Here is a 23422-nt window from a genome sequence, read left to right as displayed (position 1 = left end):
CTGCCTGTGGCTCAGCAGCACCAGGCGTCTTAGCTGGGATCTCCTGGTTCTCTCAGTTTCCCCTCACACACACACACACACACACACACACACTTTATATACACACTTGCCTCGTAGCACTTGACACACTTCAGCCAGTGGCCAAGTTTGGGAATCAGCCCCGGGCACAGGCCAGCAGACTGCACTGTTTGTACGCAGCAAGCTAACAATGCTGGATTTATTGCTGGAATTTAATATTATATTTTATAATGATTTAATAATTATAAAAATGTTTGCAAACCAAACGGATACCTATGTAGTTACACATTCCCCACGATCTCAGACAGCTGATGGTGAACTTGGTACAACTTTGTTATAATATAAATGAACCGATTCGTCTGAATCTGTATGATGAAGCCAGAGACTTCAATATTAATACTTTGTGTTTTTTTCCCCCAGATCCGCTCCTCCATCACCACTCTGCTGTTCAGCAAACGAGAGTTCAGCTGGATTCGCCACATGCTGATCGCCGCCGCCATCCTGGCCTTCAACAACATGTTGGTCATCTTTGTCCCCACCATCAGGGACATCTTCGGCTTCATCGGTGAGTCTTTGACGAACACGAAAGGATCTGTATAAAAATGACAAAATATGATGAGGTGCATTTGGTTTACAGACAAAAACATAAAATATGAGTGATAAATATATATGAGGAATGATATAACATTGAGTCAGGCCGTTCCAGGCCCGATAAGCACCTTCAGGTCAGGGGTCGTTTTATTAAGTAAAGATGTTGAAAGTACAGAAGCTTAAAGTGTTGGGTCACGTCAGAAATGCAGTTGCGTGAGTCCTTTGTGACTACTGGATCTAAACACTCACGTTCTTGCTGCCAACCCACAGAAACACTGAAAATTACAAATATGTAGACACGTCTCCCTAACGGTAAGCTGCAGGGTTTCGCACACACGCCTCAAGGCTAATAATACCAGTTCTCCGTCGTGGAGAGTTGGTATTATTATAAGTAGAATTGCTTATGGCGGGGATTTACATATATTGTTTTCCTGTACACTTAAAAAAAACGTACACGTAAAAATTAAATATTTGAAATAGCAATTGTCTGAAAACTCCAATTCCCTGAATCAGTCTCTTTTTTTTTCAGGTTCCTCTGCAGCCACCATGCTCATCTTTATCCTACCGGCCGCCTTTTACATCCGTCTGGTAAAATCAGTGCCGTTCCGCTCCCCGCAGAAGATCGGTGTAAGTGTGATGACTTACATACACACACACACACACACAAACATACGCACACAGACACACAGTTAACGTCTTTCTCAATGTTTCACTTTTCTCACTCTATCCCCGAGTGCCGGATAACATTTTCAGAATGTGACTTGTCAGAAATTTCAAACGTGCATCATCACAAATGTAATCCCTTCTCTGTCTCTCTTTATGTCTCTCTCTCCTCAGGCGAGCATCTTCCTCATCGTGGGAGTCATCTTCATGATTGGCAGCCTGTCACTCATCGTCCTCGACTGGATCCACAACCCCCCAGGCTCCAGCGGTGGTCACTAAGCTCTCTCTTCCCCCCATCAGATTCACATTTAACAGTGCACCCCGTTCCCCACCCCACCTCAGCTGGTCCAACATCTGGGAACGGGGTTCACCAGTGATTCCCTTCCCTACTTCAAATCACAAACGTCAGTCATAAACATATGGACATAATGCGCTGCACCGGATAAAGGCATCTTCAGTTTTCTCCCCTAGAGAATATTACTGGAGGGAGACTTTTTCACTCAGTTACAAATTTTGTAGTTGTTTTTTTTTTTCTGTTGTTGCTGTAAAGTTCTGGATTAGTCAGCACAAACATGAAAATCAAAATCCAGAGAGAGGGAAACAAGACTGGTTTAATGTGCCACCAACAGCATGAAATCATTGTCATCTTCCTTAATATTTCCAGCTATGAAGAAATGGAACAAACACATACTGTATAGCCCTCATCTGAAGCAGATCTGTGATTTGCCGGGCTGGAATGACAATGCGCATCCCTCAGTCCTCTGTGTACTTGAAGGAGACATTTGGAGGTAAGGTGTGTGGTCCTCCATGAAACCAGGAGCACTTCTAGCATTACGTTTCACTTTGTGTGTAGAGCTAGCACAAACGCACACATACACAAACCTATAGGCTCGGTGAAAACACATCTACACATGATTTTTCGGCTCATCTCAAAACAGAAAAAGGAAAATCATTAATTTAATTAAAACGTGTACAACTTTCATTCAGGAAAAGTTGTTTGCTGCTCTGCCACACCTAACAATCCGAAGCATTGCCAAAGTCTAAATGCACATACTAAACTCGATCGGGTTCATGCACATTCAGTGTTACTGTCATAGAGGGATCTGAACATGCAAGATAGCAATGTACATAATTAAGTTTGTCTACTGAAGAAAAGGGTTGTACAAAATATCATACTGTAGTTCATACAGCTCTTTTCCATGAAGGTTTTATGAAGCTAAGTGATCATTTCCAACATGCAGTAGAAACACCTGCTGAAATGATTTGTTTAAGTTGTTATTTTATTTAGTAATTGGCAAAATATGTATGACAAAACTATTTGAAATATGCATTGTACATAAATGCAACTGGACAATTCAAAAGTAAATTAAATTCGACCAAAATAGCTAAATGTTAAAGAGCTAATTCGAAATCTGATTGTAAATTCAAGATGCTAAGTGAAATATTTTTAAGACGTGCCATACTATCCTCATGCCTTCTGAAGGAAAACCCCTACTCTTTCCAAATGTAATGTAAGGAGACGCCTTATTTTATATTGTAAGTGATATTTTACCGTGAGTTATATGAGAAAGATTGATACCACTCTCATGTCTGTATGCTATTTTATGAGGCTAACGTTACAGCTAGCAGGGGAATTAGCTTGGCATGAAGACAGCTTGCTAACTCCCCGTAGAACGATAACTTGACGTTTTTTATATTCTAGTTTCCATACAAATTCTCCTAATGAAATATAGTTTTGGAATTACAAAGCTTTAGAAGGGCTGGTAAGTCGATTTTCACTTTGGGCCAAGTGCTCCAGGCTAGCTGTTTCCCACACTTTCAGGCTTTATGCGAGGCTAAGCTTACCGTCTCTAGGTGCTAGCTACATCTTTAGTCTACTGACATGAGAGTAGTGCAGCAATTTAATAAGCTTTTTTTTTTTTTATGTGAAAGTAATGAACAATATCACACACACATCATGATGAAACAGAGCTAGCTTAAATATTGATACATGCAGAGGATTTGACTCGTATAAGAATGTAAAACCAGCTCAAAAATGTATCAACTTTTTCACTTAACTCTTTAAATTTCTGCCTTTAAAGATGATTTAAAAAACAACATTTGGATGGATAACATTAAGTAAAACTGTTCCAGAAAATTCAGATAGTGTGTTTTTTGGCTTTAAATACATCACTTCATCTCGTTTGCTGACAAAACCAAGGTTACGGTAAATTATTAATCTCAGTGGACCGATTATCATGTAGTTACATAATTTCAGTGTTCAATCTGTTGTTGTACACATAGTCAATAATCAGATAAAACTTGTAACAACGATTCTTTTAAATTGTGCCTTTGCATTGTTATCAAATTGGTTTCTGAAAACTGGTGCCTTTGGTAGAATCATTCACGACAACACCAAAACCTCATTTCACCTCGTTTCCGAAGCCGTTACCTGTCACCAACACATCCAGCCAAAGTGGATAACAATTATAGATCCTTTGCGGATCTATGAACATGAAACAAATTGATATTTCAAATGAAATAGTGTATTATGTGCATGTTTTTGGATTACAAACATGGTCTTTTTGGACAATTGTATATGCTCTGTAAATAATCTTTATTTTATGGTACACTGACACTCATTGTGAGTGGGTTGTTGGGGGATTCTGCCTTACAAGTCTTCTGCAATCCGGTGTTTGTTTTAGTATATAAATATATATAACTTGTATTAGAATTTTTTTTCCCTTGCTGTATGACAGTAGTTTTTTTGTCTTTATTTGAAACTTGTATATTTGTAGAAAATCTGGTCTCTATATATCCATTTTCATGTTTTAATGTTAACTCGCCATATCAGGATGAATTAATCATTCGTCTCTAACACGGTTTTCCCACAAGTCTCAGAAACGAGGCAATGTGTTTCTCTAGCTGATAGGCTCCTGCTGACCAACACTGGGTTGAGATTGCAGCCACAAGTAAGCAGTATTGCTGTTATTCAAAAACAGTGCTTTAACACTTTACAGAAGCAAGACAAGATTATCCGAAGTATTTCGTGACCACACTACAAGGAAGGTTCTTGAAAGAGCACATGGCTCTTCTGCTATTTATCGCATGGCATAGCGCATATGTTAACGTAAAGCTGTACATCTACGCTAACGTGTGGCTGTGCACCTCTTCCACAGGATAAAAAAAAAAGTACAAAAACCTTCTGTGTTTTCCAGTTCTGAAGCTCTATCTGGACAATCGTACACAGTAGTTTATACATAGTGGCTTCTCATACTGTGGCTTATGATGTATATCACTGTTATCATAGAAAAAACTTTTCTTTCTTGAACTGGAGCTTTCCACGGCCTGATAAAGTCAGCAAGCTTCGTGACCGAAGGGTCCACGCAGACCCTTCAGGACCCGTTATGAATGTTCAATAATGGATTGTTCCCTGTTTGTAAATCTGGTTCACTTCATTTATTTTCTTCATGAATGTTTAGCTGTCACTTCATTAGCCTCCCGCCGTCAGCGGCGTATTCTGCCTCTTTGGCGGTCAACAGCTTCGTCTCTTCCTCAGGTTGGGTCTCATCTTTTTTAAAGTGCTTATTTTTTAAAAGACGAGACGCGGCAAGTTTTTTGATAGAATGCTCACAGCACCGCACCTCTACCCCCTTTAGTATCTCAGGTATTCGGTCTGGATGATATTTCTTCTCACTTTTGGACAATTCTCTTCACCTCTTTTGCATGATTGAGCCAAGCCGTACAATGTTGCAGTATATTGTGCTGGCTTAGATGAGAAGTCGTCTTGTGATCTGTAAAAGCAGACAAGACCCTTGCTGATTTTGTTCAGAAAGGAGTTGTACAGCTTCACCTGCCCAATTTTTCAATGGACCTCTATCCCTGGAGAAGCACTGGCTCGATGTTTGTGCTGTTCACAGTGCCTCTGCTTCCTGTGGATCAGGCCGAACATTCAGAATTGTAATTTTACCCAAACAAAGGGGATGTTTTTTGTATCAGTGATGCTGTATCATTATGATGAACAATAAAAATGTGAAATGAAAAAGTTTGTGTTTTTCAATGTTTTTATTTGTTTTTACTTTGGAAGAGGTTGCACTTAGCAAGAAACCCAGGATTGATTCCAATAAAGACAACATATTGTAGAAATGCACTGAGGGTATTGGCATAGCATTATAAGAAGTCTCATTTTGAATGTTTTTTATTACTTTCTATATCAAACACTGGGAAAAAAACTTTTTGTCACACCCGGGCTTACAGATAGGGGTTGCGGGTTGTAACAACAAAAGCCATATTTCTGGCATAATGATCAGATGATGTTTGGCCTCTATAAATAAAATAGATTATACTGTTGCTGTCTAGGTAGCATCTACTGCTGATATGTAACACCAGCTTGTAATGTTCCCAGACGATCAAAACAAGAGGTCGGGGAAATGAGTTAGGTAACCTTTTTCTTAGACACATAGCCTTGACTTTATGGAGGACCCAGAGAGGCTTGAAAATATTTTTTAAGCAAATGGTTTTTAAATATTGTTTAGGAATCAATTTCGTTAGTTAGATTATGGTTAGCTATTGGCACTGAAACTACTAAAAAGAAACCAAATGTGACTGTTGTTGTGGACAAACTACAAACAGATGTGTGCAGTACAAAAAATAATATCAAGAATTTTTGTACCGTTTTGATACCAAGATATCGTCACTGGATCTTTTTATTCTCACTACAACTTTTCTTTCTAGGGTTTTTTGGTTGAGTCCAGAAGATGTTTAAGTAACAGAAATCAGTACGGACATTCCTATTCAAATCAACGTAGCAGGATGGTCAGCCATTTTTATGTGTACAGCTGCCATTGCAACCGTTTCAACGGAACTACCTGCGTATAAACTAAACTTTTTTGCAAGGTTTTGCTGGAACGACCTTAATAACGAGTGGAGTAGTAACATTTTGAAGCACAGAGAGCCAAAAATGAGTAAAATGGAGCAATCAAATGCTCTATCCACACAGTCTTGTCACAGTGTAGGAAAGCACATTGTTATCGCCGCATGAGTGAATTAAGTTAGACTCATTTCATGCAACACTGTTACAGAAAATTAGTAAGAACTCCCTGCCGCTTCAAAGAAGGAAAAGCTACCTAGCCAACTACCTAGCCGTCCTTGTCTGGAGCCCGGAGCTGGGTTACCATAACAACTAACAACAATCGCCATTTTCTTTTGTACCAGTATAATAAAGCAACAATTCAATGTCTGTTTCATATTTCATAGGGTCCAGTACTATATTCAAGATAAATTTCAAGCAAAAGTATTAGTATTTTAATTGAGTAGTTCTTCATGTAGAAAGTGTTTTTAAGAACCAAATTCAGCATTTTACTACATTCATGATAACTACATGACTGCAGTTACTAGTTGTTGATTTTACAGACTGAGATATAAGTTGAACATTTCATTGTAGAATGTAATATAAATGCAGTTGAGGACATCAAATGACCCAACACCTTTTTTTCTTTCTCTTCACAAATGAAAGACATGAGGTGTGCAAACTGCTATGGTCACGGTCATCCAGGTCATTAACCTTGAAGTTCAACGTGTTCTGAGGACGTTTTTGACATGCTGCTCATCTGGGTCTCATGTTCTGGACACCATGCAATCTGAGTTTTCATTAAGATAGATCAGAAAGTGTGTTGTGTAACAAAGGTTACAAAGACATAATATGGCTGAGGCTGCAGGTGTGAGCGTGTTATTGATGTGTGTGTGCATTTGCAATTCAGAAAGACACAGAAGGAGACTTCCCAGCATCACAGGATCAGGATGCAGGTCACATTCCACCACACAGGTTTTGTTGTGAATGTGGTTACGCAACACCCATAGCGTGTCATTATCACGCATTTTAGGCTTTTCATTGAATTTCATTTTATGCCACGCTGTTACGGTGACCAGGTCACGGTTGTGTTTAGGCAACATACCTACAGTGACCGCCGCAGTTTGTTTTAGGGAACAAAACCACTTAGTAAAATTAGTTATTAGTAGTATATAATAATAAGTCACATTATTGATATTTGGGTTATATAATTTATGTTATTTGCTCTTTTTACATACTGGTTTCCTTTCCTCTGCTTTAACATAGCTCAACACCTCACAAACGTCACCAGCTGAAAAAAACCAAAAAACACTAACTGGTATCAACACCGGTCTCCTGATTGCAAGTCCTGTGTTTGTTTGACTTCTTTAATTTGAAAAGTACATTCATCTGCCACATAGACATGGGAAAGCACACCATAACACAACATGAAGAGAGTGTTCAACCCAAGTGTGACTCATTGTACACAAACAGACGTTTAATCTTAAAATATGTGCGTGCAGCTATTTGAAGTTAATCAGTGTTGATTAAGACATTCAGACGCAGAATGTAATTCAATGATGTAATGAAATGACCTTCCCTTGAAAATGATCCAAACCAACGTGCTTGTTGTTTGTATGTCTGCCTGAATGATGACACCCACCTCTACTCCTGCACTCATCTTCTTCCTGTGTTTCAATTTTTCATGATGCCTTCTTTCTCCCCTGCTCCTCTCTCTTTTTCTCGCTTCACTTAATTCCTTCCTCTCTCCCTCCTCTTCGCTTCTTTACCTCTGCAACTGTGCAGCACACCCTCACCTTTCCCCAACCCCCTTCTCTGCCAGTTTTTTCCCCCCGCTCTATCTTCCTTTTATGAGGATTAGCCGTAGCGTTCCATACAGTGGGGTAAATTCCAGGAATACGGCTACCGTTAATAACTTACTATCCGTGTGGGAAAAAAGCCTCGGCAGCCGCAATCCGCAGAGATTTTGAGCCAAACCAGCCAGCCGTTGGTCACATAGTATTCACTGGAGAACTTTTGAAGTGCGCTTGAAGTAGCCTGCTTTGCCCTACCAGAGAGAACCAAAACACACTAGTTAGCAATTTGGCAATTATGGGAGAAAAAAATTGGAAAGCCTATAATAAAAAGTCCCCAATGCATCCAGCCAACGAACTAAGTTAACCAGCTGCTGGCTGTATCTGTATATTTACCCTGACACATGAGAGGGGTAACAATGTTCTCATCTAACTACCGTATTTCACAAAATGTCAAACTATTTTCCCAATTGTTTGTTTTTGTTTTTTTCAAAAGACAAACAGAAACTACAATTGAAACTGGCTGCAACCAAAATAATGATAAAATCAAAAATGTCGTAGCCACAATGATTACTGCACTAATAAAAATCATGATAGTGTAGGTGAATTAATTTCCAGCTGAGTGGAGCCCATTCTGAATGAAAGCATCAGCTGAATACTCATAAATGTCACCACAGCTGAACGGTTTTGCTATTTAATATGGAAATAATTGTATCAACACTTTCCAGGAAATGGATTTGAGCTTGTGTGCGTGTGTGTGTTGATGGACTGATGTTATGTCTGTGGGATGTGTCTGGTTCAACATTATTCTGCTCAGGCTGCTGGTTACAGCTCATGGGCTTATCCTGCATCAGTCTAAGGGTCACATGTGGCAGGTCATCAAAACACAGACACACACATTCTGCGAAACACAGAATCCTAAAACACGTACTGTCCTAACAGCAAACACAGGTTTCAATTTGTCAATAAGCACAGGGTGTTTGTGATGTTCTGGTCATGTGAATTTCCAGGAGCCTATCAGCCACTGAAGGCTGATAGGATCTCTCTCACACACACACACACACACACACACACACACACACACACACACACACACACACACACACACACACACACACACACACACACACACACACACACACACACACACTTACACAGCAGTTTGACGTCACACAGCAGTCCTTGTCAGGTGTAAAGGAAGGAGGATGTAAACAATGGAAATAAAAACCACAAAGGTGACGGTGAAAACCAGTCACTGACAATAAATCAAACAGTTAATTTATTTTAAAAAAGGTCACATTTTAAAGGATACTATGTCATTGTAAACCTAATTTTAAACTAGATTTTTTTCATAAGCATGCAAGTTTTAAAAAAAAAAAAGGATTAAGTATCATTTGAGCACTGGATGTACTTGCCCTGGATAAATAAAGGTTAGATCAAATAAATAAAATTCCTTTATTTGGCTTTTGTACAGTTTCTTTTTGATAGCAGGCTCAGTTGACAAAGTATTTTCCTGTTAAGTTAATAACATCATTGATTACAATTTTAGTTCCACATAAACATATTTTCTACTTCTTTCAGATTTTGTATCATTTGAGTATTTGGAATGATCTTTTATTTATGCTGATGAAGACCGTGGGATGCGCTCGAAAGCTTCAGAATAAGTGTGTTAGTTGAACTTCAGTTGGGATTGTTTTGTATACAACTGAAAACAAAGCTGAGCTGTTTTATTTTTTTTGTTATGTGTTCATGTGGACGATAAAAATATATTGAGATACATTTTTTTACAGTGTATAAAGTCTAATTTGCTGTCTATCACAATGTGCACAGAAATGTCTGTGTAGACAATTTTTATCGCCTTGAATGACGTTATACAATACATTAATACATTCAGTATGGGGTAGGATTAAGGTCACCTCCTCTCGGGTACATGGCAGCTCCTCTGGCTCTATGAGTGTCAGAGATCAGAGCCGGCTGTTTGATTTGGTGTGTCTAACTGGAAGGCGCAAGGTGGCAAAGATGGCGACACGGTGATAAAAACCACGTTCTGGTGTGAGAGGGCAGCTGTCCTAGCCAAAGCCACACAACCCAACATAGAAGGTGGTCTTGATTCTGACCTCTCAGGACTGTTAGGGATAGCTCGGTAAATTACGTTAAGAGTGTTACAGTACAGCAGGTCATGGGTGTGTCAAAACGGCAAAAATACAAATCTCCAACATTCCTCAAAGGTAACACATCTATCTCAAGAAAAAGCTCTGACCGACCAAGGACCTTCTTTGCTTTCATCAGCTCTATGCTTGTCTCCTTTTTAGTTGGAAAATAAAACCATATCATTGGCATTGAAAAAGACAGAGAGAAACATCCGATAAGGAGCTTTTGTGAACCATGTACCTTTTGGATCGTGTGGTATTGTATTAGGTATTAAACTGAAAGACCAATCCTTTTATTTGTCACCAGCAGACAAAGCTGTAAAACCAATTGTTTTTAACCATTGCCTGTCACCTAAGTTTTTTCCCCCACTGAGCATATCACACCCTTTCCAAGAATATGCAGAACGTTTGCAAGGCTCCAACCCTGCAGTTTCCTATGTCTGTGTGAAACAAACTTATATACAGTACAGTCCTGATCCTAAATAGATCCTTTTCCTCTGTGTGTTCACAGATTGGCATTCAACATTTCCCCTCGATTGTCTTGAAGATCAAAAAAAAGTATTACATTGACAAACCTTTTTTTATGTACCTCAGTGAACAGAAAGAGACACAATTTTCTGATCATTTTCCAAGTCAAGAAAGTTGTAAAATAAAGGCCTTTACAAACCAGGGGCATTTTTTTTACTGCGGTTAATTTGCATGTCAATGTATTTTTTTTTCAGGCTGATCCTGCGGTGTATGAGTAGTTCAATAGTCCTGAAAGGCAGATTGCACCTTGCATGGTAGCCCCTGTCATCAGTGTATGAATGGGTATGAATGGGTGAATGATGACATGTAGTGTAAAAAGCCCTTTGAGTGGTCTGTAGATTAGAAAGGCGCTATACAAGTACAGTCCATTTACCATTCATGTCATTCAGAACGGGTTGAGTCATCTCTATCAAACAACAACAAAGAAGCTCTGTATTCCGAACCAAGACGACAAACTTTTGTACTCCTTTTACCTTTACAAAGGCAGCGCATACCAGACCCAATCCTTGCGTTCTTACTTTTCACAATAAAAAGCACTCGCCATATAATATTTGCAGACGAGTACTTTGCATTTTCGTGTGGTTTATTCATCATGCCCCCGGTGTGTAAAGGTCTTAATACTGTGATAACATGTAATTAGATAAAGATAACGTTATATTTGTGCTTGAAACATAGCTCAGTTACATACCTTGCCAGGCAAGCCATGGTAACGGTTCAACAACAAACATACGACTTTGAAATTAACAAACATCATATGTGTAATTCATCGCACAATTCATGCAGGGATGAAAAAATATAGATTTCACTCTCGATCGTTGACTATCATACATATTTTTTCTGAAATAAATTCCAATGGGGGACACCCGTGGGGGAGGGACTTTGCCTCTCGATAAAATCATTTCAGATTAATTTTTTTCATCAACAAATCGTAGTTGTGGTGTACCTCAAGGGTCAATACTGGGCACCTTTTCTCGATTTCTTGTTAGTAGATTGGGATGTGATGTAAGCATGCTGACATAAACATGTAGCTCAGAGCACCCTGAGTAGCCTTAGGCTACACAGAGCTGCTAGCATAGCTATAGACTCTTGAACTTGTTGACCTACTGTACCAATATGTACTATTCATTTTATTGAATTATTTCATACAATTTTGTTAATTGTTTTTAGGCTTATTCTTAAAAGTGCTGTACCAATTAAGTGTAATATTGTTATATTATTGGGTCTTTGATCAGTTCTTGTTCTTGATGGTTGAACAAACCCCTCTGACCAGCACCATTTTATCTTTACTGGATTATTCTAATCACCACTTTATGGAACTCAAGAACTTCAAGCATTTTACAACACTAACTGTTATCTAAATGTTAACAGTTAAAGTGGTGACATCCCTGTGATCACTTCCTAAAGATAAGATAAGATCCCAGAGTGTCACAACACTTGTTTTTAGTCATCGTGTTTCTTCATAGAAAGTTTTAAATTACAGTGACATGCCAACCAAATGGTGAGACAAGTGCTGGAAATTATTCCTGTTTTGAACAGATAGATCCGTTCAAAGGTCACTGCTGGAGGAATTAAGAAATACCATGATTCCCAGCATGAATGTGCAAAGAAATGTTATTAATAAACATTTTGTTGTAGCTCACTTCCTTCCTTATTCTTTATTTAGCAACAACCATTGTTTTAAAGTAGATGTTCTATGATGTTTTTTTCATTGGACTGTTTCTGTCCGTTTTGTTTTAGAGTTTTTACATGTTGGGCCTCTGATGTATTTATTTCACAAAAATGAAATGTTCACAATCTTTGGGGCTGCAGTCAACCGACATGTAAAGACATGAAGCACTAGTTGAAGAGGCAAATAAAGAAGAATGATTTTAGCACTCTTCTGTGTTTAGATATGCATGTCAAATGCCAAACCTCAAATGGCAGCACTCTGTTCAAACATTTTTCCCCAAGAGATGTGTGGGTGGAGTTGAGCAAACAAGGCTTGGTTCAAATAGTGTCAGACACATTTTTAATCTAATTCACAGTCCTTCCTGATGCCAAATGTGGCAACACCAGCCAGTCTGGGCAAAGGTACAACAAACACATGTGTGAAAAATAGTATCTTAACCAGGATCTGTGTTACCATTAGACTGCGTTGCTGCTTCATTTAAGAAGCAAAATCATCAAAGTTAATTAAGTTTAATACTTAAGTAAAAGTTGTACTTTTCATACTCAGGTAAAATTAATTTCCAGTTAAGTAATTATGTTTTTTTCTAAATTAAACATTTTCAATATCGTACCTGTTAATCTGACACATCTCAATGAATTTTCAAAAATACTTAATAACATAAGCGCTTTTCTGTCGCAACACAAATCTTCTTCAGCAGACTAAAAAGGCAAATGAGATTTAAGAGTTTAGATTTTATACATCTTTTGGAAAAAATATTGTAATTTATTTTATTTTTATGTAGTAATCTCAAATACGCATGTGCTCTGTCAATTTTCCTTATGAAGATGTACATGTTCCCATCTTCAAGAATTTTGAGAGTTATTGAGAGTTTATTGTCTTATGAAGATACTACGGAAAATTGTTGGATTTCTTAGAAATGTGTGGCGGCAAGAGAACAGAGACGATATTAAATACCCTTGAGGCGAAAACAATATCTATAAACATTCCTAAGAAGGGGAGAAGGATTTGGTAGAATGTACAGTTGTCATTTAAAAAGGCTTAGCCTTGTTATTTTCATGTAAGAGACGGTCAAAGCCAGAAGGAAATATGTAAGTTAATGTGCAAGCTGGGTCATAAAACTCAGACAGGGTCAGTATGGAATTCATAATGTAAATCCACGGAGCGGCCGAGCCTCGGATGGTACTTTATTAAAACAAAAATCCCTGAGGGAATTCAGTTCTCTGATAATCAGGCATGACTCGGCACAATTTGCTGAGCTCATGTAAAAAAAAAAGAAAAAAGATAATTGAGGGTGGAGACTTGAGAACAATGGGCACCAGTGTGATCATGTTTTGTGATGTGTTTAAAAGTCACTGAAAATGAAGGGCTTTCATTTTGGTCAACATTAAGTGCTTTGTGCTGTAGCGTTTCTGCAGCATCTTCACAAGCGCCCCCTCGGTATCCCATAATCTGTTGTGTGGCAGAGCACATGGGCAATTGGGTGTTTGATAAAGGTGGATAGGCAAAGCAGGTCTTATTTATCTTTCATTTTCCAAGTGGCATTTAAAAGGAGAGCAAATGGTATGAGTGTACAACTATGTGTCAAAAGTTCTTTATCGTTTTTATTTTATCTGCAGTGCATTCAAATTTACATAGTGTTGACAAGAATTGTGAAAGAGTTTCCAATATATGCAGCCCATGATAAAAGCCCATGATAAAAAAGAACTTAAAAGTTGTCAATGCACTTTGCAGGTAGTTTATTATAGCAAGTTAGGAGGAACAGAATTTCCTGAAAATAAGCCCAACTCAAATGGTAACTCTGCTTTTTGCTTTGTAATAATTGGACCAGACAAACAAGATGTTTCTTTTGCCAGGTTTGGATTGCAATGTGAGGCGAGTTTCTGAAAGTTGAAGTCGACACATGCACTGGTGCAGTTGGTTGGCCTCACCTTGCTGGGTGAGGCTGTACTCTAAGGGGAGGTTCCTGTTGAGTGTTCTTTGTGATCATATCAGGATGTAATGTATTTTTAGTGCTAAAAATAGGAAAGTTCTTCCAATTTCACAAAGGTGGACTTTTGTTTGCATGCGAAAGAGAGTTTGTTCATGGTATAATGAACATTATCCACTCCACAACCAACAACAGCATGTATTCAGTGCACACTTTAATAATGACATTAGGTGGTTGGAAGGGTTAAAACACCAGGTCAAAAAGGTAATCTTTCATTAAAATACCATTGTCTTGAGTCTGACTTATTCTGTAAATGCTGTTATGTATACAAAGGAATGCTTTAACCAAATGAGCCTCTGAGTATTTGCAGATTTTTTACCCAGATGCCTGTATGGGTGCAAATAGGGGCTTTCCATACATTATGCTCGTCGTGTAAAGATAGTTATTCTCTTAACACAAGATAATAAAGTGATAAAAAAGATGAGGAGCTGTGATAAGCACAGAAACGGACAAACAGGTGCGATAAGGAAGTTTTACCACGGTCTGGTGTTGAATGGCAGGATTAGTCCCTCAGTTAGTGTTATACAACAGCAAGTTATTTGAAGTAACGCAACACAGATGATAGAAATGTTTGGAGTTGAATCACACATCCAGCAGCCCCGATGAAACGCATATACTGTAAATTCTATGACAAGAAAAGTAAATAGTCTTCTGGCTCCATCAATAAAGAGAGCTGTCAATCATCGGGGGACAAATTTGTCTCATATTACGCATCACTGTATGACTGAAGATTACATAAAAAGAAAAAAGACCAGACAGCTTTACTGGTGCAGCCATGTGACTGTTGGTGCTTTTAAAATCTTTGTCTACACAATGAGGTGAAGTGAGCACAGCAACAAATTAAGTTCTAAAAGACGAGCTGCACAATGTTGCATATTTGAAAGATTCTTTACTTAAAGTTGATTTCGAAACATTTGTAAAATGTAGTAATTAGCACGTCAAACTAATGCTTCAGTGCCATGCAGACCATTATGAGAGTTCTTTGTTTAAATTACAACATGTATAACTTTAGCTCCTCCCTTGCACAGCTGAATTTACTGAGCACATCGTCACAGTGTACAGCTGAAGGCACTTATTGCAATGACGAGCATTGGACACTATTCAAGATCTGAATGAAAATAAGAAAACAGGATAAAAATAACACATATTCAATAAAGAAACAGATTTTTTACCTATTTATTATACTTTACTGTGTGATTACTTATTTATTGTACTTGTTTTTTTAACTTGTTTTCCACTTATGTTTCTTATTGTTTGTTTGCACTGTCCATTATGCTTCTGTAATCCTGCAAATTTCCCCCCTGTGGGACAAATAAAGGATTATCTTTTTTTTATCAGCAAAGTATTTGAAAAGAATCAGCAAAAGAAATCACACATTACCCATCAACTGATATCTAAGATGGAAATCACCAACATCTCTAACCAAAAAGTCAAGCTACTGTGTGAGGGAGTCTGGAATAGACCATCACTATATGAAACAAGGATCCAAACATTACTGTTTGTATGTAACGTTATGGTAACAGCTGCCTGGTCTCACAGACATATATGTGAAATTACCCATCCTATTCACAGCGCATCAAATTGCACAAAGTTTGTGAAACAAAACTCACGTACGTTTTTGGCAATAAAACTAAGCTTAGGTTTAGGCAACAAAACTCAATTAATGTTGGGTTTAGGCAACAAAACTACCATTAGGTTTAGGCAACAAAACTTACTTTAGGTTTAGGCAACAAAATTAATGTGAGGTTTAGGCAACAAAACTAACATTAGGTTTAGGCAACAAAACTCACTTTAGGTTTAGGCAACAAAACTCACTTTAGGTTTAGGCAACAAAACTCACTTTAGGTTTCGGCAACAAAACTCACTTTAGGTTTAGGCAACAAAACTCACTTTAGGTTTAGGCAACAAAACTCACTTTAGGTTTCGGCAACAAAACTCACTTTAGGTTTAGGCAACAAAACTCACTTTAGGTTTCGGCAACAAAACTCACTTTAGGTTTAAGCAAAAAAAAACAATGTTAGGTTTAGGCAACTGAATTAATGTAAGGTTTAAGCAACACAATTAATCTAAACTAACTTTAGGTTTAGGCAACAAAATAATGTAAAGTTTAAGCAACAAAATTAATGTAAAGTTAAGGCAACAAAACTAGCATTAGATTTAGGCAACAAAAAGAATGTTAGGCTTAGGCAACAACATTAATGTGAGGTTTAGCCAACAAAACCAATATTAGGTTAATGACACAAAACTGCTTAGGTTTCGGAAAAACATAATGGTTGGGCTTCGAATAAGTATGTAAAATAAAAATAAAATGTTATCACAATGTGATAACGTATCACAAACATCCCATGCACCTACCCTCCCGTCCACCATAAGTAGTCTTATTTTTTTCTACGTCACCGAAACAGAACCTATAGGGGGTAAAGCAGTCGGGGTGGACACACAAATTTAATGCATCCACGTAAATATGCAACTGTCAGAGCTAGTGACCTAGAACAAACAGTAAGAAAAAGACTACTTATGGTGGGCAGAGGGTTGAGTGATTGGGTCAAACAAACACATGACTTTCAACCCCAAGACCAGTGTTGTTTAATTATAGTGGAGTTAAGTGATGTGGCGTTAGTTCACGTATTTTTTTTAAGCCAAACCATGATGTTTTTATCAAAAAACATAAGTAGTTTTGTTGCCTTAACCCAATGTTAATTGTGTTGCCTAAACCCATTGTAAATTTTGTTGCTGAAACCTTAACATTAGTTTTGTTTTCTTGGTGTACAGTGGTGGCATGCGATGTGTAAAATTATGTGTTCACCACCACTTAATGCGTTGTTACAAGGTCGGTCATTTCACGTAAAGTGAACTATAGCCCAACTAGGGAGTTTTTTCCCTAAACCTAACAAATTTTAACTTCTTGCCTAAACCTAACATTAGTTTTGTTGCCTAAACTAATCAATGGATTCCACATTACGTGCCTCCAACACATAATGCGCTGTTAAAAGGTCGTGGTGATTTCACTTTTTTTTCCTGTGATATAAAGTAGCAGATATGCCAGCAAACCTGGCTTGCAGGTATTGTGAGATCTGCTGCAGGTGTTGATCTTTTTACACTTTCTCCTTCTTTTCCATTGCAACATAACTGCAGGTAGACATGTCGTAACGATCCGCACAGTCACGGGTGCATAGCGTTCTGTTCTCTGCCACACAGAACAGAATGCAATCCAGCATTTGTCTGAGATAGTATTTAAGCCAATCATTTACAGAGTTTTTCAGTCATAACTCAGGCATGATTTGGTAAATGTTTTTGTTTTCAACCGCACAGAAAGCTCCCAACCATTTGTCAGTCAGCTGATTGAACTGCTTGTCACTGCTGGTTATTAAATCATGAAAAGCTTTCCCAAAACATTATTCAGCTTACCACACAATTTATATCTTTGTTATGAAGGAACAATAAGAAACCAGTGTTTAACAGTATATGAAGAAATTAGTCTCCATCAGGATATTCCATAATGCTGCTTCAAAATACTTCTTACTAGCTAATGTTCAAGTGCTGTTTTCTACCACAAGGGTCACATTTTGGCAGTGTATTCACACCTGGCTGAAATCAACTCAGATAAAATTAGAAATGACGGATGAACACTGACGACCAGCTTTGTCAGAGATCAGCCATCTAACACAGTACTGTAACTTTAGCATCAACCATGTTAGCTATCGCTGCTCATCCAAACAGCCCAGTTCTTCCTCTCTCTGGTGCTAGCCTACAGGGCAGTGAAAGGAACAGCTCCTTCCTATCTCCAGGCCTTGGTCAAGCCCTACACCCCCGCCCGACCACTTCGCTCTGCTGCCTCGGGGCGACTGGTTGCCCCGTCGCTCAGAGGTCCCTGCGGCCGACCCACCCGGTCACAGCTTTTTTCTGTCCTGGCCCCTCAGTGGTGGAATGAACTCCCCACTGACGTCAGGACAGCAGAGTCGCTGCCCATCGTTCGGCGCAGGCTGAAAACTCACCTCTTCAAGAAGTACTACCCTGAGCCTTCCTCGTAGCACTTATTGCACTCGTATTAGTTGTTGCACTTACTGTATTCGTATCAGTTCGCTGCACTTATTGAATTTGTATTTGTTTACTGCACTTATCCTATTCGTAGTAGTTTGTAGCACTTACTATATTCGGATTAGTCTGTTGCAATTATTGTTTTCGTAGTAACTTGCCTCTGCACTATACTTTTGCTCTGGTTTATGCTTTGAGATGCTTGTTTAAGAAAGGAGATGCACTTATGACTAGTAGTTCTCTTGAATACCTACAGTGGGTACGGAAAGTATTCAGACCCCTTTAAATTTTTCACCCTTTGTTTCATTGCAGCCATTTGCTAAAATCGAAAAGGTTCATTTTTTTTCGCATTAATGTACACTCAGCAACCCATCTTGACAGAAAAAAACAGAAATGTAGAAATTTTTGCAAATTTATTAAAAAAGAAAAACTGAAATATCACATGGTCATAAGTATTCAGACCCTTTGCTCAGTATTGAGTAGAAGCACCCTTTTGAGCTAGTACAGCCATGAGTCTTCTTGGGAATGATGCAACAAGTTTCTCACACCTGGATTTGGGGATCCTCTGCCATTCTTCCTTGCAGATCCTCTCCAGTTCTGTCAGGTTGGATGGTGAACGTTGGTGGACAGCCATTTTCAGGTCTCTCCAGAGATGCTCAATTGGGTTTAGGTCAGGGCTCTGGCTGGGCCAGTCAAGAATGGTCACAGACTTGTTCCGAAGCCACTCTTTTGTTATTTTAGCTGTGTGCTTCGGGTCATTGTCTTGTTGGAAGGTGAACCTTCGGCCCAGTCTGAGGTCCTGAGCACTCTGGAGGAGGTTTTCTTCCAGGATATCTCTGTACTTGGCCGCATTCATCTTTCCTTCAATTGCAACCAGTCGTCCTGTCCCTGCAGCTGAAAAACACCCCCATAGCATGATGCTGCCACCACCATGTTTCACTGTTGGGATTGTATTGGGCAGGTGATGAGCAGTGCCTGGTTTTCTCCACACATACCGCTTAGAATTAACGCCAAAAAGTTCAATCTTGGTCTCATCAGACCAGAGAATCTTATTTCTCATAGTTTGGGAGTCCTCCATGTGTTTTTTGGCAAACTCTATGCAGGCTTTCATAGGTCTTGCACTGAGGAGAGGCTTCCGTCGGGCCACTCTGCCATAAAGCCCCGACTGGTGGAGGGCTGCAGTGATAGTTGACTTTGTGGAACTTTCTCCCATCTCCCTACTGCATCTCTGGAGCTCAGCCACAGTGATCTTTGGGTTCTTCTTTACCTCTCTCACCAAGGCTCTTCTCCCACGATTGCTCAGTTTGGCTGGACGGCCAGGTCTAGGAAGAGTTCTGGTCATCCCATACTTCTTCCATTTAAGGATTATGGAGGCCACTGTGCTCTTAGGAACCTTGAGTGCTGCAGAAATTCTTTTGTAACCTTGGCCAGATCTGTGCCTTGCCACAATTCTGTCTCTGAGCTCCTTGGGCAGTTCCTTCGACCTCATGATTCTCATTTGTTCTGACATGCACTGTGAGCTGTAAGGTCTTATATAGACAGGTGTGTGCCTTTCCTAATCAAGTCCAATCAGTTTAATTAAACACAGCTGGACTCCAATGAAGGAGTGGAACCATCTCAAGGAGGATCAGAAGAAATGGACAGCATGTGAGTTAAATATGAGTGTCACAGCAAAGGGTCTGAATACTTATGACCATGTGATATTTCAGTTTTTCTTTTTTAATAAATTTGCAAAAAATTCTACATTTCTGTTTTTTTCTGTCAAGATGGGTTGCTGAGTGTACATTAATGCGAAATGAACTTTTTCGATTTTAGCAAATGGCTGCAATGAAACAAAGAGTGAAAAATTTAAAGGGGTCTGAATACTTTCCGTACCCACTGTATGTTGAATACACTTCCTGTAAGTCGCTTTGGATAAAAGCGTCTGCTAAATGACTGTAATGTAATGTAATGTAATCTTTGTTTGGGACTGTGTGACGTGAGAAGTAAAATAGAGAAAATGTGTTCTCCTGGACTTTACAGTTACCATGAAGGATAAAAATAAAAAACATGGACGGCAACATTAAAGTCTTTGTTAAGCTGCATAAATGCGCATCAGAGCTAGTAATTACAGGTTTGAACAGCTAGCATTACTTGCTGAAGGATTTTAAAAGAATCCATGCTGAGAATCTGATTTAAAACTGTTTTCAGAAGCATGTGATCTGATAAAAGTATTGTTTTATACCTTGGAGGCCAGCTTCTTTTGATGTTGCTTAATGAACTGGGCTTTAGAAAAACACTCAACAACTCCCAAGTCGTTTTTCTTTTTTATACAGGTGGGAAATTTCGACTTTGGAGAGCACTTGCTCTGTTTCTGACCCTCAAATTCAAACAGAGCTTTTTTTAATATGTGTATGGAAGACATTCGATAACATATTTTCAGTGTAACATTATGCTAACAAGATTCTAGTCACTCAACATAACAGTCCTGTAGATGGAGGAGCACAGGTTAGCATACACACTACAGATTAATTAGTCACACTGCTCTGCCAAATACCTGCATTCATAGTAACACACACACACAACAAACTGTCACAGTCAAAAAGTAATTCACAAGAATAGCTCTGCTGCACTAAAATGATATAAAAACTTATACAGACATCTGGGTCTTCACAACCAAACTAGTGGTATTACGTCTCAAGAAATCAATAATCTTTTTAATGTGAGAGACTTTTCATGTTGTTTTTTTTGTTTAAGTGAATACTTTAGTTTATTCGTGTTAACTTTCTGGGTTTTTTTTTTTACAATGTAACTTTTTCAAAAGGAGATACATTAATTAACACTAATCAAAACCCAAGTCAGAGCTATAGCAGTCGATTGACATGCAGTATTTACAACACACAACTCCTCTTTGTTTTACACTTTTTGGTACAGCTTAAACAAACAAGATGTATCGTGTTAATTGGTGAGCTTTATGCTGCATTAAATGGATTCAGGTAGACTTTAGACGGACAATAACTTTTTGGACAGCAAGGAAAAAACAAAACAAAACAAACATGGCGATATGTTCTCATGGGGATGTTGTATTGTTTAAAAATAATGGAATAAATTATAATAAATTAAGCATGTTTGTGTCTATTTTTACGTAAATCCTCTAGTAATGCACGTAGCTACTACTTATATTTCTGAAGGATGTCAAGCTCTGATTATATAATTCTGGGCTAGCTGTTACCCCCTGTTTCCAGTCTTAAGTTAAGCTAAATTAAGCTAACAGGATGGTGGTGCTAGCCTCATATTTACTGTACAAACCCTCAGTCAATCAGCTAACTTTTCTTAATAACTTATTGTCAGTACTTTTCTCTGTAAGGCTGTATTAAGTTTAAGATTATAAGGCTGAGGGAGCCATGGTAATCACCCTCTGTTGAAATACCTTCCTGTTTTTGCTTTGGTAGACAGTGATAAGGTGCTCATAAAGGCTACCTGAATCAATACTGTCCTAAAATAATGATTCTATACCAACTGTATTGACATACTGCAGTAAAAAGAGCAACACATCTTAAAACATTTTTTTTTCAGAAGACAGTAGTCCAAAAAGAAAAGGCATGACTTGGCTTCACTGCACCGCCTCTTCCCGGCATTAGGACGCTGTTTTCGTCCTCACCTCCAGCTGCAGACAGGAAACTGTCACATTGAAGGCATTTCATTACACTTCCTGTGTTGAAGGCACATTACCATACTGAGACAAGCAGAGACACACAGACCGGACAGGAACTCTCTCACTCAGCAGCTATTTGAAAAATGTATCTCCCAGCTACATAACATTTGTTTAAGGGGAGGAAAGATAACACATTTGACACTTTCGACACTTGAGTCATTTTGTAAAAGCAGGTCCCCTTTTATATCTGTTATAATTTTTAATCCCTCATCTACATTGATCGGCTTGAATAGGCATTTTTCAGAGTTGCATGATAAAAACTAAGCCATGATAAATATGACGACACTATTACACACCCTGATAAAACAATAAATCATCATTAATATTATACCACTACATGTCAGCATGTTAGAGCTGTCAGCCTTTGAGCTAATGCTTATCGCTATAGACTCTCACACAAGTAAAAATACATAACCCTACCACTTTTCTGATCCACCAACCCAATACCTTTCAAACTGCCCTTATCTCAGTGAAAAGACAGGAATAACATTTGTGTTGTTATTCTGGGTTGTCATGTTTCAAAATGACGTGTCAGCACCACAGAAATAATGCATTATAGGTGTAGGAAAAACGAATGTCAGGTTTAATCAACAAAACCACTTAGTAAGGCATAGGAAAAATGTCATGAAAGTTTCTTCAAAATAACAACACTTTGGGAAAGGAACAACAGTCTTGAATACCGGTCTTGGGGTTGAAAGTCCTGTCCCCCCTGTGTGTCCTTGTTTGATACTACTCTGTTTAATACTACACTTGTTAATACTACGTCATTGCAGTACATTTTGTTTGTACATGCTCTGGCGTTTCGGACAATAATGCAACGAACAGTGCACTGAACGTAAACGCCCTTGTGTGTGGTTTGAGTTTGCGCGCCATCTGCAGATGCTCGCGTTTTGGTGCCACGCTCGAATGTAAAGCTCAACTATGGCAACCCCCATCGATGGATCCATTACCCAATAGATTTGAAATCCTCTTCAATTAAAATTATAATTATTGTCTATACAGCCGTAGTCTCTTTTCTTTTTTTGACTCTGATGAAGGCTACATGTTTCGACAGAGTAGAGTCAAAATGTTCCCTTGGGTGTGTGTGTGTGTGTGTGTCCTCCTAATCCTCTCAGTCGCAGCAGCTCCACTAATTCCTGTGCCACAGCAGTTCCCTGACCTCACCCTTCACTGTGAACCGATTTACCTCCATCTGCCCTTATTTCACTTTTATCCTCCCCGCTGGTAGTGTGAGACATTTACACTCGATTCATGTTATAAGAGCTACACTATCAAGCACAAATACACAAACACACGTGTACTCCTCCGCAAGGCCAAACAGCTGGAGCTTTGTGAGTAGGGAAACTGAGATTACTAACTTCACAGACTTGCCAGGGGGTCAGGTACAATCTAAACACAAGAACATGTAAAAGGGATATTGGTGTATTTGTCTCTTTTTTTACATTTCAAAGCTGAAATAAATTGTC

The 23422-nt window shown here is 38.7% G+C and overlaps 1 protein-coding gene across 3 annotated transcripts in view; it reads left to right on the top strand.

Moving 5' to 3' along the window:
• slc38a4 (solute carrier family 38 member 4) overlaps positions 1-5296 on the top strand; it is a 33116-nt gene extending 27820 nt beyond the window's left edge. For all 3 annotated transcript variants that reach the window (XM_054624377.1, XM_054624378.1, XM_054624376.1), the window contains exons 14-16: positions 439-583; positions 1139-1236; positions 1447-5296. In XM_054624377.1, coding sequence (XP_054480352.1) covers positions 439-583; positions 1139-1236; positions 1447-1551 — 348 coding nt within the window. In that variant the 3' untranslated portion in view covers positions 1552-5296. The remainder of the gene's footprint in view (positions 1-438; positions 584-1138; positions 1237-1446) is intronic.
• The last annotated feature ends 18126 nt before the right edge of the window (positions 5297-23422 follow it).

Source organism: Anoplopoma fimbria, chromosome 23 (genome assembly GCF_027596085.1).
Source record: "Anoplopoma fimbria isolate UVic2021 breed Golden Eagle Sablefish chromosome 23, Afim_UVic_2022, whole genome shotgun sequence".
In the NCBI taxonomy this organism is placed as follows: Eukaryota; Metazoa; Chordata; class Actinopteri; order Perciformes; family Anoplopomatidae; genus Anoplopoma; species Anoplopoma fimbria.
This window is presented reverse-complemented; position numbering and strand designations above follow the sequence as displayed.